The 16,365-nt window shown below is 40.2% G+C and overlaps 7 protein-coding genes across 7 annotated transcripts; 3 read left to right on the top strand and 4 right to left on the bottom strand.

The window, feature by feature from the left end:
* Positions 1–307: 307 nt before the first annotated feature.
* Positions 308–3,789, bottom strand: VTP21DRAFT_2033 (uncharacterized protein; the record flags this gene model as incomplete). Its single annotated transcript, XM_069392184.1, has 15 exons — positions 308–694; positions 756–850; positions 912–1,017; positions 1,087–1,336; positions 1,394–1,523; positions 1,598–1,735; positions 1,801–1,951; positions 2,010–2,458; positions 2,519–2,633; positions 2,717–2,805; positions 2,881–3,020; positions 3,131–3,269; positions 3,342–3,464; positions 3,523–3,643; positions 3,730–3,789. 15 exons carry the CDS (start codon positions 3,787–3,789, stop codon positions 308–310), a joined length of 2,493 nt encoding a protein of 830 aa, XP_069250610.1.
* A 116-nt stretch (positions 3,790–3,905) lies between these two features.
* On the top strand, positions 3,906–5,192 carry VTP21DRAFT_2032 (uncharacterized protein; the record flags this gene model as incomplete). Its single annotated transcript, XM_069392183.1, has 6 exons — positions 3,906–4,016; positions 4,086–4,279; positions 4,338–4,499; positions 4,584–4,761; positions 4,816–4,931; positions 4,997–5,192. 6 exons carry the CDS (start codon positions 3,906–3,908, stop codon positions 5,190–5,192), a joined length of 957 nt encoding a protein of 318 aa, XP_069250609.1.
* A 434-nt stretch (positions 5,193–5,626) lies between these two features.
* VTP21DRAFT_2031 (uncharacterized protein) lies at positions 5,627–7,058 on the top strand (the record flags this gene model as incomplete). The annotated part of the gene is made up of 9 exons (XM_069392182.1): positions 5,627–5,804; positions 5,914–5,989; positions 6,051–6,121; positions 6,188–6,254; positions 6,326–6,368; positions 6,428–6,513; positions 6,573–6,617; positions 6,680–6,827; positions 6,903–7,058. The coding sequence occupies 9 exons, from the start codon at positions 5,627–5,629 to the stop codon at positions 7,056–7,058; spliced, it is 870 nt and encodes a 289-aa protein (XP_069250608.1).
* A 194-nt stretch (positions 7,059–7,252) lies between these two features.
* VTP21DRAFT_2030 (uncharacterized protein) lies at positions 7,253–10,272 on the bottom strand (the record flags this gene model as incomplete). The annotated part of the gene is made up of 15 exons (XM_069392181.1): positions 7,253–7,593; positions 7,657–7,775; positions 7,850–8,049; positions 8,113–8,265; positions 8,330–8,488; positions 8,545–8,757; positions 8,829–9,080; positions 9,150–9,250; positions 9,313–9,351; positions 9,411–9,500; positions 9,570–9,700; positions 9,775–9,886; positions 9,953–10,002; positions 10,066–10,145; positions 10,216–10,272. The coding sequence occupies 15 exons, from the start codon at positions 10,270–10,272 to the stop codon at positions 7,253–7,255; spliced, it is 2,097 nt and encodes a 698-aa protein (XP_069250607.1).
* A 127-nt stretch (positions 10,273–10,399) lies between these two features.
* VTP21DRAFT_2029 (uncharacterized protein) lies at positions 10,400–11,489 on the bottom strand (the record flags this gene model as incomplete). The annotated part of the gene is made up of 4 exons (XM_069392179.1): positions 10,400–10,785; positions 10,858–10,946; positions 11,004–11,317; positions 11,376–11,489. The coding sequence occupies 4 exons, from the start codon at positions 11,487–11,489 to the stop codon at positions 10,400–10,402; spliced, it is 903 nt and encodes a 300-aa protein (XP_069250606.1).
* A 165-nt stretch (positions 11,490–11,654) lies between these two features.
* Positions 11,655–13,333, top strand: VTP21DRAFT_2028 (uncharacterized protein; the record flags this gene model as incomplete). Its single annotated transcript, XM_069392178.1, has 9 exons — positions 11,655–12,036; positions 12,095–12,275; positions 12,357–12,497; positions 12,567–12,606; positions 12,672–12,748; positions 12,814–12,847; positions 12,917–13,033; positions 13,097–13,198; positions 13,283–13,333. 9 exons carry the CDS (start codon positions 11,655–11,657, stop codon positions 13,331–13,333), a joined length of 1,125 nt encoding a protein of 374 aa, XP_069250605.1.
* A 508-nt stretch (positions 13,334–13,841) lies between these two features.
* On the bottom strand, positions 13,842–15,831 carry VTP21DRAFT_2027 (uncharacterized protein; the record flags this gene model as incomplete). Its single annotated transcript, XM_069392177.1, has 6 exons — positions 13,842–14,528; positions 14,588–14,839; positions 14,911–15,077; positions 15,179–15,219; positions 15,326–15,415; positions 15,740–15,831. 6 exons carry the CDS (start codon positions 15,829–15,831, stop codon positions 13,842–13,844), a joined length of 1,329 nt encoding a protein of 442 aa, XP_069250604.1.
* Between the last annotated feature and the right edge of the window lie 534 nt (positions 15,832–16,365).

The following is a 16,365-nucleotide window of genomic DNA, read 5'->3' as shown; positions in this document are numbered from 1 at the left end:
AAATAAGTAGTCTGTTAGCTAAATTTTTGCTATACAATAATAAGTTGCTTTCAATTTATATTTCATAATTTCGCCTAAAATCCATCACGTTTTAATCTTATTTGACTTTTTCTATCAAAAAAAAAAAGGGTGAGGGGAGGGGATAGAAGAGAGCCAGAGCAAATAATATTGAAAACTTTCGGATATACTAAAAAATATATACAAAAAATTTGAAGAACTGATGGTATATCATAGCCAAAAGAATTTAGAGATAGATATCATAGAGAATATTCGAGCAAAATCTGTCATTAAAAATTCGTATGTGTCATTACTCAATTTGCTTGATTTTACTATACTCATTTAGCTTAGCTTCAATGAGTTCAAAGGGTTCACTTTGCCAACTACTCTGCAGTTTGAGAGGATCTGATAAGGAAAATAACTTCTTTTCCAACCGATCATACTCCAGGTATATCTCATCCAGCGGTTGGGCGTCGGTGGAATAGAAGTAAATTGAAATAGGCGTGGGGATCTTACGAGCCATGGAGGGAAAATCATCGGGATTATTTGTATAGGAAGTGTAATGATTTGAAGAGTCAAGTAAGTTTTCGCTACGGTGGGTATTGGATTGATCACCATACGAAAGCATTGAAAAAACTTCGGGATATAGTCGCTCGTTATAAGACTTAATCAGGGTCCTTAGTCGTTGGTCTTGCAACTATTTCAATATAGCAATGTTATTGGTTTCAAAAGTTTCATTTAGTATAATCAAATCTTACAATAGCTTCATTCACGTCAAAATCTGTACCATAGTCGTCGGCATGCAACTCTGGTTTGCACCGCATGAATATTGCTGTGATCACTTTCATATTATCTAATAAAAGAGAGAGAATCAGCCATTTTGTTTGGCTTAAATCAGTAAAAAAAGTGCATACTTTGTCTCCATTTTCTACCAAGGTAAGGTACCAAACTGCGAAGCACCTTAAGTGTGTAGAGCTCGAGCATGGGCTGCGAAACTTTGAGAATTCGCTTCAAAATAACCTAGCCATAATGTCATCTCTAATTCAATATTACAGATAAAAAAAGAAGTAATGGAGATATTTGAATTACCGAGGCTTTGAACTCCATTAAATGAAGAATACGATTTGTTTTACGTTTGGTCAGCTTCTGCAGAATACGAAGAAAATTAATCGAGGAAAACATGTTACGCCAGCACGTTTGAGTCTGGAGCCGTGTTTCATTTTGAGTCGAATCCTGGGTGATGTCGTTCGAAGGCAAAAATGCAGATAAAATTTGCTGAGCACCTCCCGAAACCACTTCTGCCTTTGCCAAAATGTTGTTCGTACATAAATTAAAAAAACTACCATTCGAAAAGTGAGTTTTGAGGAAGAAAGAAAAAAAGTAAAGTAATACTAACTTCATGGATTTAATTTCATTATTTGCAGATGTTGTTGTTAGAATGTCTTGGAGGCCAAACATTTTCAAAATTAATAGTAGGCAGTTCGAGTCAACAAGAAGTTGGCAGATATATTCGAACTTTAAAACATCTACAAAGACGAAGGAGGTAACATCAGTTTATATTTTAAGAAATACCAGAGTGTAAACTAGTATTAGAACTTACGATTTACTTTAGTGAATTTAAGTAATAGGAGTAGAATCCCTGAGACTGCCTTAGTAGTAATTTCACGCTGCCGAGCAGTTTCCAGTTCATCTATCATAGCCTCGGGCATAGGATTAATGCGATCGACATTATTAGGAGCTATTATTAATTATGATTATTAACGTTAAATAGTGAAAAGTATAAAAGTGGGCTATTATATTTACCCTTGTCTGGAACAGATTCATTGGATTTTCCAATTGCATTGGAGCCTTTGCTGTTGTCATTGGTAGTTGCATTGTTAGAACCTGTTACTGTAGCTAGTAATAGTTTTAACAATACGATCAGGATGTTCTGCAAATTTGGGAGGATCTCATACTATAAAATAAACAAAGTTATACTCATTGAAATTTCCTAAAAAAAAAATGCCTATTACGTAAAATAATTCAACTCGCTCTATTTTCTTAATATCTGCAGCAAGTTCAGGATTGTCTGGGTCAAGTTCACTTGTACTAGATGGATTGGCTTGTGTTGCACCTTTAGCCATTAGCTCGGTTTCTTGGATGGTTTGCCACATGGATGTTGAAATATACATATTTTCGGTCAGTAATGCTCCAGCCTCCTGAACCGCTTTAGGAACGGCTGGGGCATTTAATGAGACAGGAAAGGAAACAACGGGTGATGTGGTATTTTGACGCCGTGTTCTCAGAGGAGCATTACCTAGTTGTGTAGATATGTCATTTTTATGCATATGGCTTGAAAGATATGTTTGTAGTGTCGGAGGGATGCAGGGTGGAAAAGGCGGAGATGAGTAACCAGGATATCTCAGAGAAGTTTCGTTATGAAAATTTAATGTTTCATTGGGAAGTGATTTAGGAATAGAGGCTATATAGGATAAAAGAGTTTAGCAAGCTTATATTTTTAAGATAAAAATCAGGGAAATACCATTGTCAATGTAAGGCGGAAGCCCATTGCAAATTCGTGCAGCATTTTTCAGCCTATCTGCCTCACTTGTACCGCCAAAACTAGCCAACATGGTTTTCCATATTAAAGGTAGTAGCTACGTGTTGAGTATACTCATTAATAATGGTTTTATTTCCTAAGCCAAATGCATACGATCACAAAGATATCAGAATCACTTACTTTTTTGATTGGATATCCCTTGATGGATCTATCTCTCAATTTCCCCAATAGATTAAACAAATAACATATTAATGGAGGCTCAGTAATCACTAGAATACATTGTGATTTGTAAAAAAAAAAGGTCAAAAGCATATGAATACAAGTGCAACGATTAAAGTACTTACTTATTTCTTCCTCGAAATTACTGTTCCCACGGTGAACTTCAATCAGCATATATATCAGCCCGAGATAATATCCAATTTCCATAATAGCCTCTTTTACAATTTGCTGCCGCCCACTTGATGGAAGGGAATCACCAGTTTGTCTAGCCAATACAGAAGATTTAATGAGATTTTAGAGGAAGAAAAGTAAATTTTGAAAGAAAAGAACAGCTTGGGCACCGGAAATTCCGGCAGGCAAAATTTATGAAGTTACCTAGCATGGTCGTATACAGAAGACGCGACTTTAAGAGCATGAAAATATGATAAAAGCGCACCAGCATCGCGTAAAGTTTTATTATTTTCAATAACCCAAGATATATGGTCTTCTTTTTTTTTAAGTTCTCCGAAGTTACCTATTCGAATATTGCAATATGCAAACTTAGGAGGGATGCCGAGTCAATATACTACAATAAGTGCAGGCTTACCGTGAGCGATATATGCCAACTTTTTTGCAGCAGTAAGGCGTTTTTCAGCAGTTGTAAGCTCAAGTTGTTCGAGGAGAAACTCAATATGAGATCTCCTCTCGGTCAAAGGACTATTTATCCATGCTAGGAAATTCCGATATACAATAAGTAAAAATTGTCAAAGATTAATTAGAAAACTCACATTCTTTAAATCCTTCATCAAACGCCTTTTTGTTTTCTAATAATAGAGGTATTTCGAGATATCCATAGAATTCATTTATCTCATTTTCAAAAGTATCGGAATCTTCGTAGTTGAAATCGCGCTATAAGAATAGATTAAAAGCAAACATAAGATTTTAGTGCCATAAGTATATCTTGTGAATACAGTCCATGAAATTGTATTAATTACTTCTGAGCGGTTATTTAATTGTCGTATTACATCTACTGGACTGTTGAAATCGTTTGCCATCGTTAAACTAACTTAATAAGAGCGCGAAAATGCAATATATAAAAAATTTAAGCCACACCCACTATTACAGTATCTAGCAAACCTGAGTTCTTTTTTTTTAATAGAATTGATGAAAAATGCCGGGAGCAGACAGTAAATATATAATTAAGGAGGTATGGGCGGAAAATCTTGAAGAAGAAATGTCCATCCTTCGGGATCTGGTGGATAAATACCCTTACTTAGCAATGGTATAGTATTTTTTTATATAAATCCTTTTTATTCATTCAATCTAATTACTTCTAATATTTATTTTACAGGACACTGAGTTTCCCGGTGTAGTTGCTCGGCCCATCGGCAAGTTTCAATCTTCCTCTGACTATCATTACCAGACTTTGCGTGCGAATGTCGATTTGTTAAAGATTATTCAGCTTGGAATTACTTTTGCTGATGAAAATGGAAATATGCCCAAGGACACTTGCACCTGGCAATTCAATTTCAAGTTCGATCTCTCGTATGTATATTCATGACAGTTTTTCTTGTGAAGCTTTATTGACGCTATTTCTTGTTAGTAATGATATGTATGCACCTGATTCCATCGATTTATTAACAAAATCCGGATTGGACTTCAAAAAACACGAAGAAAATGGAATTGATGTTCAACATTTTGGTGAACTGCTGACAAGCTCAGGTTTGGTGCTAACTGATGAAGTTAAATGGATATCATTTCATAGGTAATTTTAGGCTTTTTTTATTCTTAATGAGTTGATCTAATTTATTTTGATAATATCTCTCTACCTCTATATTGCATTAAATAGCGGCTATGATTTTGGGTATCTGATTAAAGTACTTTCGTGTGCGCCCCTTCCTGCAGAAGAGTCCGAATTTTTCGAATTGTTGCGTATCTATTTCCCATGCATATATGATATAAAATACTTGATGAAGAGTTGCAAGAACCTTAAGGGCGGCTTACAAGATGTTGCTGATGATTTACAGGTATAGGAATTGAACAAATTCAGAAGGCTTTTTATAACTTTTTTTTTCCCGAAGGTTACGCGACTTGGACCGCAACATCAAGCTGGAAGTGATAGTCTGTTAACATGTACTACATTTTTCAAGATGCGCCAGACATTCTTTGATGGTAAAATTAACGACGATAAGTACATGTATGCTCTCTTTTTAAATTTAGCCCTCAAATATTCTTTTATTAACATCTGCTCTATATTGCAAGGGGGTTCCTTTTTGGGCTTGGGAATAGCTTGACTAGTGTTGCAAACAATTTGATCAATCAGGGTGTTTCTGCCCCTACAGCGCTATTAACTGCGACCACGGGTTCAATTGCTCCGGGAGCAGAACAAGGTTCGGATCAGGCCAACGAAAACTCTGTCGAGGAACCTTCTGAAAAGGACACTGATACTCAAGCATAGTTTTCATTCATTCTGCCTTCTTTGCCATTTTTGCCCTCTTCAGCATTACTGGATTTACCTTGTAAAAAATAACCTGAGTTTCTCAATTGATTTTCCTTTTTTCCACCGAAGTATGCCAAGTCGTCAAATATTCTACCAGGTCCATTACCCGCCAGCTTAAATAGCGCAATCACTTGAAAACATATCTCGTTTCATAACTTGAGAATGAACTCAAACGACTGAAGTAGTATATCAACTCATTAAAATACTGCGCATATCCCTTCTTCGGTACACTTTTATGTCTTGGTGTATATCAGGCTGCATCCAATTTGCAATGGCTTCCTTCCTAATTAGTGTTTAGTATCAAACTTCATTACATTTCCTAATACAATATGGATAAGCCACATAACATTTAATACCTTCGTGTCTTGAGATTTCTCAATTCAATCGCCGTGATGTCGGAGAGAAAGAACCGTAATCGTCCTTTTAATAATACCATTGAGGACAACGGAGAAACACAAGTATGGCGACAAATATGTCTAGAAATGCAGAAATTAGACTCGATCCAGCGCGAACTTGACATTGTGCTCGGTAGTGTTAACAAATTCCACAATTCGCTAGAGAATGGAGAAGGTAATTTTGATTCAAAAAGCAAATACAGCCATGACTTATACTATCCGTTTTCAAGAGATTTAACTCGAAATCTTTAAATTTTTGGCTAAAATTTGTATAATTGTTGTAGTTTCACAAGCTTCTATTGTTACAAAATTAACCCAGCTTTACAAGCAAGGAATCGAGCTATCTACTTCCGAAAAAAAGTGAACATTGAATTTATACGTGCCCAAAGATTTCGTTGAGCTTATACCCCGTTTGCTATAGGAGTATTTCCGCGGTGCATGAAAATATATCCATCCTTTGTGCTCTTCAAAATGCGGCAGAGAATCCCTCAGGTATACTAACGATAACTCAAAGCAATATAAGAGTAGTTTTGATCTATAATTCCCTTTATTCTGCAGTGGAAACCAAACGCAAGAAACGAAAAGGCGATTCTGACTCAAGTGTGAGCAACGGAAAAAGTCAAAGGTATGCTCAATTAAATCTTTACGATATTTCCCTTTTACTGACGACATCTTCATCGTACCAAAAACTACAAGATATTCTTCCCTAGAAAATGGCATTATTCCAAAGGGGCGCGAGGTATTACCATTATTATTACATTGCAACCGAAATGTTACTAATTTTTCGATTCATCCCAGGTGGCTGCAAAAATATCAAAGAAATTTGACAAGACGGAAGAATGGATTAAGGCAGTCGTTCTTGATTTTAACTCTGACAAGAACAAGTGGGTTTTCCTTGCTTTGCTCTTTATACATAAATATGTTCTCAACTTTTTTACTACAGGTATCATGTTCAAGATACGGATCCAGATGATAATGGAAATCATGCGTAAGTTTTATTGCCTATGCTCATTTATGGATTTTTGCTGACTATATTGTTTATTATGTTAGTAAATATATGCTTAATCCTCGGCATGTTCTACCAATTCCAAATGAAAACGAAGATTACCCTGAATTCGCAGCGGGGAGTGATGTTCTTGCTCTTTATCCTTCAACTACATGCTTTTATAAAGCCAAAGTCATCACGCCCCCCAGCAAGGTATATATTGTGTTGTAATATTTAATGAAAGCAAGTGTTGAACTAAGCGGGTATGATTTAATTTTCAAATTATAGAATAAAAGCAAGCCTGGTCATTATCAGTTACGCTTTGAGGACGACAATGACCATACCCAAATGGTAGAAGATAGGCTAGTGCTTGAAATGCCAAGGACCAACTCAAGCTCTTTAGTCGGGAGTTCTGCTGGAACCGATAGTTCTTCTGGGATATAAACTGCGATTCATCCTGATATTGTCTTGGCTTCCTCCCGTTATTTTCTTTGATACTTTTATTCTGTTATTCTGCATTTAGAATGTCCGCCTCTCTATTGTTTAAACCTGTATTTTATGTAAGAGTAGAATTCCATAAAATTTCACAATTATTTTATATGCGCGTTGGATAAAAAGTGCCATTATATAACAAAAGATCATCTTCTAAGTCGCAAAAAAAAGGCGTTTTTACACTCAATGCTTCCCTCGGGTAGATATTTATCGTAAAAGTTCACGATAAATTCCTCTGGTTTGAAACCGAATTTTTGGTAAAGTAGCATTGCACGATTGTTTGCTGATACATGGAGTGTAAGATCTCTCCCCATTGCCGTTTGTAACAAGTGGTATAACATGAATTGGCCTATACCTACTCTATCCCATCCAGGTGCCACGGCAATATACGTCACATAGCCCTCGGGTGTCATAAAGGCGCATCCAATCACCAATCGCTTATAAAGAGCCACAATGCTAAAGTCTTGGAATAAGAGTGCCTCTGAAACTAAATTTGCGGATTTATATAAACATGTATCATTTTCAGTCGTATATTAATATGGCTACTCACTATCAATCCCAGGCCAGAGGCAACGACAGAGTAACGAGTTCACTTGAGTTAGGTGCTCTCGTTGTATATAGCAATAATCAATTGGGGGCAATGGAGGTGGGATCCATTCTGGGTCATGCCTAGATGAATAATTAGGCTCATGTAAACATACAAACATACCTGTATATCAATGTAAAAAAAAAAGCCTGATTACCGATGCGAGTAGCTAATTATATCCTGTAAAAGAGCCATTTTTGGAGGCCTTATTTCATAATCCCGTCGTATAAATGGTCGAAGTTTGCGTCCAAGATAAGGACTTGTCCAGGCTTCATCTGATGTGAGGGAACTTGAAAGATGGGGTGATCCATACAGACGAGACAAAAAGGAGTTCGCGTATGGTGTATTAGTGATTGTCTTATCGAAGCAAAGTTAGAGAGAATTCCATGTATAACATTGGCAATAAACTTTTATCATTACCTTCGTATGTTCTTCCAGTTGTTTGGCTAGGATCTCTGTTGATAGAGGTTGCTTTGCTGAAAATATTATTGGCTCTAATTCGTGTGGGGAACGCAAATGGGTTGTCACGAGAGCATCCAAGTCGAAAATTTTAAGTCCAAGGGAGCGTTTCATCTATATGAATTCCCAACAATAAATGAACTTTTACACAATACCTCAAGTCTTGTAGCAAACTCACTCTGCGTAACTGGAGTTTTCTACGAAGTCTAGAGGCTCGGGCACAGAGAGGCTTGCGAGCATTTTCCAACCTCTGCAACATTTCCCATTCTTCCTGCTGACCAATGGCTAATCGCTTTTCCTTAGGAGTTGCTTGTAACTTTTTTTCTTTGTTATTGCTCTATGAATAGCAGGTAAGTCACTAATAAATAGGCGACATTTTAGTCCAATCCTTACCATATCACTGTTCTCTGATTTGCTTTCAGCTGCATTCTCCACAACATTTTGTGATTTCTCGGATTTTTCCTGATTTAGAGATGGTGTACTGTTTACAGCCAAATTCTCGACTATTTTTGGCTCAGCAGGCCCCAAAGGGATATTGGCCTCCACAATTTCTGCAGCATCTTTTTCTTCTTCTTTCTCGTGCATTTCAAATTTTATTCTCTTGGCCTGTTTTGTAGTGAGAACATGAGTTAGTAAAGACAAAATGTGACTCTCGCTTACGAAAAGGGTAAACTTACGGCGGTATCCTGCTTATTCGCCGATATCAGTTTTGAGCGAAACTCGGGAGAATCAGAGCCTGAAAGGAGCTGGGAAGGATCAAAGTTGTCAAATAAAATTGGAGTTGAGGCGCCCTCAGCGCAACCCTCAAAAAATGAGGATATTTCTCTCCTAGTATGTTGGCTCTGATTAGGAGTGCCGATAGGCTGATTGATTGAAGAAGAGGGTGGAGATTTCTGCTCTTCTACTGAAATTGTGTCCCTGTCATTATTCTGAAATCGGTAGTTCGATCAGTGGAAAATCAATATATCAACTAAGGAAATGGGGGGAAAATAACATACCCCACTTGTGCTGGGGACAGGATTGGCACGTTTGTTAGGTGTTGAGTGCGAACGGGATGGAGTGGAGATTTTTGTGGATCTTCCCGACTTATTTTTGACACCTTCCAAAATGCGATGGTGTTAGTGGAGATGCAAGGTTTGAAAAATATTCTAACCTAGCTACCTTTCTCAGGAGGACGACATTCCCTCAGTTTCCACCAGCCTATATGTAAATGAATAAGAGATCTTGTGGAGCATTATGTAAAAAGTCTAATAGAATACCAGCTTGCTTCTGCTTTTCGTAGCCGGACATAAAAATGGAGCTATGAGTCGATAATGCGCTTGCTACCGTATTATGCCATGTTTGTGATTCTAAAAATAATAAAACAAAAAAATGAGATAGATTGCATCAATGCTCGAGGAGCAAAAAAGTAGACTAACTGGCTTTCCCAGGAACGAGGAAATCCCAATATTCATCTATTAGCGCACAAATATCTTCTTTCCAACGGAAATATTCTTTCTCTGGAAATGACTTCATCAAATGATAAATCACAAGATGAACGGCCACCATCCTAAAATATTTCGTATCAGATAGTGAGCTCATCGGAGTAAACCTCATTTTATGGTGAATATTTGGGTTGTTTACCAGCTCATAGGCAATCTATGGTAGTGCTCGGTGCCTTTAGTGCATACTGAACACGTGAACTCATAAAAGGAGTCGCCATGCAAGGGTGGATTGGGAAGACATTGGACACAGTCTTATAAAAAATTCAATACTGATTTAATGTGTGTTTGCAATAAAGAAGCAAAGAGTAGAGGCTCACCAGGATGGAAAAGTTGTCTGCAGTGCTTGCAACGCAACATTATTTCCGTGCTATAGGTAGAACAAACATTATGAATAAACATTCAGAATCACTGTTGTATCGCCTATATTTACTCTTTGTAATCTTTTCCACAGTAACAGTATACTCCCGCTTCATTTCTGGTATGATCCTCATTCCAGACAAGTGCCTCATTCTATCAGTAGTCAATCAAATTTACTTGGAACTGTAATCAATACATAAAGTGAATCAGAGAAAATGCCTACTTGATATGGAAAACTGGTGTGCCTTGTAGATTCTCTTTTTCGTCGTTTCCCGCTCATCTTTTTAATTTTTGTCTTCCATTTTACGTTCGAATATTAAATAAACGACCCGAAGCAACAGAAAACTTGTGACTGTACTACTCAAATTGGATTAAATAACCATAGGGATTTTAATTAACTGCACACTTTATTCGGTTTTCTGGAAAGAAACAGATTTCAAAATATCGAGTATGCTGTTAGTTTTAACCGTGTTCAGCTGCTCTAAGCTCTTCACCAGGAGCGTGCCAGCAAATCCTAGAGAATTGATGCTAATGTCACCCCATTTTTCTAGTGTCCTGGGTACAAGCATCATGGTATCTTGTGATAGCAAGAAATTGTAAGAAACAAAGCCGGCAGAGCTTGTCTGTGAGGTCGGATGGTGTCGAATTTGATCGATCATAAAATCATACAGGTTAAAGAACACGCCGGATAAGTATCCACCCGCATCCTCGTCTGTCGCATTATGCAACATGTCTAGATCCAGCCTGGTAAACGCATGGATATAAGGGAGATTTTCTGTTGTTAAAGGTTTGCCTGAAGGGTAGGAAAGCAAGTTATACAATTATTAGGCATCTGATCGTGTGTTAAGGCCAACCCTGTTGCTACCTTGGTCCTCGGGTGGTATTTTTGGTAGGATGCTGAAAATAGGCGGGCAAGCAGACATAGGCACTATTTGTATATGCTTATGCGGCTGACTATTATTTAGCGCGGTTAGCTACGGCATTAACCATGTAAAAAGTATATATCTCGACCTTGCTCCTGATGAGGCACCGCAATTGTAAAATGCAAGTGCATTATCTTTAAATCTTCGTAAACAGTACCACACTGCTGCAAAGTCCTTGGGCAACGGAGGGTCTGTCTGTGGGTAAAATTCCTTCGTCACCACCAATATGTGGTACGGCACAACGCAGAATTTGTTCAAAAGCACAACATGATGATCTAGTTCTTGTACTAGTAGAGTAGGGTTATAGGGAAGAAATGGATTCGCTGGCTTTCCTTCGTTTTTCTTCGCGTCCGCTTTACCAGCCGGCTTAAAAGCTAGGCTCGGGGCGAATCTTATCTCGAACTAATGTGGTTTTCAAGTGAGTAAAGAAAAAAAAGTCAATGTCCTTAGCTGACATCACCTCGATTCCATTCTGCACCACATTTTCGGTGGTGCTTTCGGAGAACACAAGCTCCCCTTTTTCGAGTGCGAAATTGTGTGAATCTTTTAAACGCTGACTGAATTCGGTGCACATTCTAAATATATGGTGATATAAAATCAAATTATGCCGCATTATATAATTGTGGCTTTTATATTAGACTTAAGGTGCTTTATTTCAACACGAGACGACATAACACCACGAGTTTAAAAGGCTCACTTTCAAACACTCTCTATTGCACTGCTAAATTTATTAGTATAAATGGTAAATATAACGTCGTCCTACATATCCAACTCAGAACCATCACTCCCTCTGGACGAACATTTTTTTGGCCACCATTCCACTCCATCCCTGCCTACCTTTACTAATGAATTAGATTCTCCTTGTCCTCAACCCTCAACGTCCTCCGCTACCTTCAGCAACTCGAAAATTGCTGGGGTGCTAGCACCCTCTACTTCGGCCACCATGATGCCCCACTCTATCACCTCTGATCCTGCAACATGGACATTGGGATATCAACTTGCCAGAAGCGTTCTGAGAGGAAAACGTTTCGCGCGCAAAGTGCTACGCACGATGCAATTTCTATGGGGAGGGCAGGTTGCCAATTTTTCAGTGGTCCGACAAATTGGTCGGGGTAGCGAGGGTTTGTGCTTGTTTTTTAATGTTGGACATTGACAGATATTAAGAGTGTGTCAATTTAGGTACCGTGTATTTGTCAACGCATCCAACCACCCTTGAACGTGCTTTTGCAATCAAATCAGTTCCTACCCTCACTTTCGCAAAAAAGAATGACATAAAGCGCCAGGTCGCGCTCATTCGAAGTCTACAACAGCACGAAAACATTGTTAAAGTGGTTGCAGTTCACAGGACACTTTTCAGCACGTAATGTTTCCAGAGAATATTTCTAAAATCCTTCGAAAAGTATTCAGTGAAACTCATCTCTATTGCTTTTGACTATTGTAGCAACATTGTCATGGACTACTGTGAGGGGGGTGAAATTTTCCAATATCTTAGTATAATGGGTAGAATGGAGGAAAATCTCGTGTGGCACATATTTCGGCAGCTTTTTTCGGCCATCGACTACATGCATTCTCATAATATCTGGTAACCGAATCGTTTGAAAGTAGAATTTGATTCATGGCTAACTTTCTCTGTTAAAATTTTTTTTTTAAGTCATAGAGACTTAAAACTCGAAAATATATTTGTAGATAAAGTAAGGCAATGAAAGTGGCTTTATTTAATGGTTCCTCAATTCATTTTGTTCCCCCCTCTCCTTAGGATTTTAACGTTAAAATTGGAGACTTTGGATTTGCAACTTACCAGGCGGAAGGCGAGCTGTGTGAAGGGCCTTGCGGGTAATTATTTAGAGTCCAAGAGCAACACAAAGGATTTTATGTTAATTTTTTTGGGATCTATCCAGTTCTCCGGAATATGTAGCACCAGAAGTGCTAACAGTAAGCGCTATTACTTATTGCCCTCTTCGAGACGCTGAGACTTTAATACCTTCTCCATATTCATCCCAGTCTAAAGCATATGATGGCTTTCAAGCTGACGTCTGGTCATTAGGAGTGGTGTTATACACTCTGCTTCAGGGGCAGTATCCGTTCTGTCCAGACGGTTATCAATATCTTTTGGAAAATGTGAGTTGTCTTATTCCGCCCCGTTCAAGTTTGTTGATTCTGAACAAGTTCCCTACACATTAGATTAAGAATGCCCGTTTCCGTGGCCCTGATTCCGTCTCATTTCAAGTAAAGGATCTTATTCGGAGCGGGATGTTGGTGGTGGATCCTTTGCAGAGATTCACAGTAAGTAATCGCTTTCGAGTGATAAACCGTGGCAGTTGAATTCAAGAATCGAAAATTAAGCGCTCATCTCTTTTATCTGTTTAGATCTCGCGCATCAAAAGACACATCTGGCTCCGTAGGAAGCCAGTCCAATGAGACATTTTAGATTCTGCATTTTCTTAGGTTTCTTTTGGCAATATTATTACTATTATTTCTATACAATAATCCAGTCTAAAAATGTATATTAGCTGAATTTTTTTTCGGATTCCCCCTCCCACCTTTTTTTTTCGCCTTTACTATTCTTGTAACGCACCTCCATCAATCCTCTCTGCCTTTTCTCCCAAAAATAATCAAGTCCTCCAGATTGTATATACTCCCAATTTGAATAAATGTTCAATTTTTTTCAGAACTTTTGTATAGATTATTATCATTGAGGGTAGAGAATAAATATATGCAAAAGAGATAAACGAGAATTTTTGAAAAAGTTGACGATGCAATATCACATATATAACAATAAAAAGAAAGAAAGAGAAAATTTAGAGAATTAAAAAAACAAAAAAAAAATAGTAAGAAAATAAATCAAGTCAATCAATTAAAAATGTATTTCAAAAAAAAAAGAGGCAATATTAACAAAGAAAAAGGAAAACGTCAAGGAGCAAGAGTGTCAACCCAAAAATCGACCATATTGATATTGCGGAGGGTGTGAAGCATGTAATGCTCCAAATTCTACCCTGGCTTGGCTTTCAGAAAAGCTTCTCGGACTAAGGGAGGGAGTATTCTGCGGCAAATCTGGGGGAGTCGGAGCATCATGCTTTCCTCTTCTATGATTTTCTTCACCCTGTCTAACCTGAGAGTCCTCGCTGACGCCCAGATCGCTCTCACTGCTCACGGTGTATCCTGTAGGACTAACCGACACATAGCCACGTCCACTCATAGCATCATAGGCATAGTATTGCCAATAGGGCAACGGAGTATACTGGGCGTATCCGTATCCTCCGTAGTAGCCAACCAGTGGAACGAAAGCTTGTGGCTGCTGCTGTGGTAATTGCTGTGGTGGTTGTGGCCGTGGCCGTTGTGGCTGAGCTTGCTGTTGCGGTTGCGGTATCGAAGCAGCCATACTGGTGTCCATGTTAGCCCAGTAGGCTCCAGGAGGAGGGGGTGGCGGTGGCAAGGGAGGAGGAGGAGCCGGGTAGAGTGGCGATTCCGGAGCGGGGATTGAGGTAGGAGGAAGGGAGGCGCCGCGAGTGATGTCCCGAGCGGCTCCGAGCATGGGGCGAGTGACGGCTGCGGGTGGGGAACTCTGTTGCCTCCACTGGGTTCGATGTTTTGGGAGCGCCCTCTTTACCTCGATCTAAAGGGTGGCAATGCATTAGTGCCATCAAAGCAAGTGATCAACCAGGGATACTCTACCGGTTTCCCGCGAAGCGTCAAGTCTTTTCGCCTGAGCACATTCTCTGCCCCGTCTTCAGTCTCAAAAGTCACAAACCCGAAGCCCCTTGGTTGGCCGTCGCGGTCAACCATCAGGGTCGCGTCGTGAACTTTGCCGTAGCTTTTGAAAAAGTCCGTAAACTCATCCTCCGTTACCTCTGGCGAGATCCCACCTACGAATAGCTTCTCCGTCTTGTCCTGTTCTTCTCGCGGTATTGCACGTTTAGGGTCAATCTGCTCGAGAAAAAAGAAATACGATGGATTGAGTGGCGAGCTTAGTGCATCGAAAGATCCAAGATAAATACGGTCTTCCCGTCCAGAACATGGCTGTGACCATGCTTGAGCACGGCATCCACCGCTGCCTCGTCGTTGAACGTGACGAAGCCAAAACCTCTGGATATGCCCGAGGCCTCCTTCATCACGGTGGCTTCTTGCACATCCCCGAATTGCGAGAAATAATCTCTTAGCTTTTCTGTAGAAATCAAGGGAATCGGGGGATGAGATTTTGGGTTAGGGTGAGCGGGACGGTGGACACGATCAACGGCAATTCTGTAGCGGTGGCAACCGACTTACCTCCAGTAGTTGCCCAGTCAAGCCCTCCGACGAAAAGTTTGCTGTGGGGGGAGAGGGGGGCGAACGATATATGAAGCATTAGAATCGGAGTCACATGGGGGATAATCGATCGGGTCTAGCAAAAATCCTTCGCCATTGCATGCTTACCCTTCTTCATGATGGATACCGCTCTCCATAGAATAATGATTCGCCACCGAGAAAGACAGCGGCCGGTAATGCTGATAGGGAGGGGGGGAGCTAAGCAAAAAAGCAGCGAAGGATTTAACAGCTGGGATAAGGCAAGCGCTGGGGGAGATGGTGGGAAAGGGGGGAAGGGCGCGAGAGGCAGGCTGCTGCTATTTTCACTTGAGGAATAGGTGAAGTGAGAAAAAAAAAATAGGTTGCAGATATAATTTTTGAATTCGAGTCCCCGACTCTCCCATGACGTTTGGGTCAACTCTAAATATGGCGTTTGAAGTCAACGAAACACGCGCGACACTTGCACAACTCACCCGCATAGCTTATTCCCTCTCCCTCGAAACAAGCTTTCCAGGCCGCCGTGCCCGCCAGCCGTGCGAGGACCCTTGCCGTGTGTGGCGCCGATGTTCCTGGATCCCCTTGTCCGGCTGCGCACGCTCCAATGCGCCGGCCGCCGGGACGGCAGCCTGCTCCATGGAAACCTAGTTTAGCCCGAATGGAGAAAATCCTCCAAAGACTCGCTCCAATTTCTCCCTGGATTTCAATGGATTGGCCCATATGCGGGAAAGTGCATCTGTGGACAAATAATGACAATAGACCCCCCTCGAGCTCCGTTCGCGTAGAAATCGGGCTTCTGCATGCGCTGAGGAAATTATAAAGCAAGCCCTCCCTGCCATAAGCACCTATGCCCGGCTACTTGGCCTGCCTGCTGATAAGATAAGGCCCGGCCGTTGGCTCCTTGCTTCAGCCCGCTTCCTCCCCACTACCCCCCCCCCCCCCAAATGGTTTGCCGCGCGACTTCGTCCTACGCTAGCATTGGACAAGCCCCTTTTCTCCAGGGAATTCCAGCGCTGTTGAGCCAAAGCTGGAACCTCTGCCCTCCAGCTCAACCATGCTCTTGGCTAAACCGACATTCCCCTTCCATATGGGGAAGCGGGGGTGAATTTGGATAGCTTTCAGATTCCACAGTGCCCAAACTCATGAGGTGCTGTTTGGTTCCCCTACCAATT

This window comes from Calcarisporiella thermophila, assembly GCF_041956535.1.
Source record: "Calcarisporiella thermophila strain CBS 279.70 unplaced genomic scaffold VTP21scaffold_13, whole genome shotgun sequence".
NCBI lineage: Eukaryota > Fungi > Calcarisporiellomycota > Calcarisporiellomycetes > Calcarisporiellales > Calcarisporiellaceae > Calcarisporiella > Calcarisporiella thermophila.
This window is presented reverse-complemented; position numbering and strand designations above follow the sequence as displayed.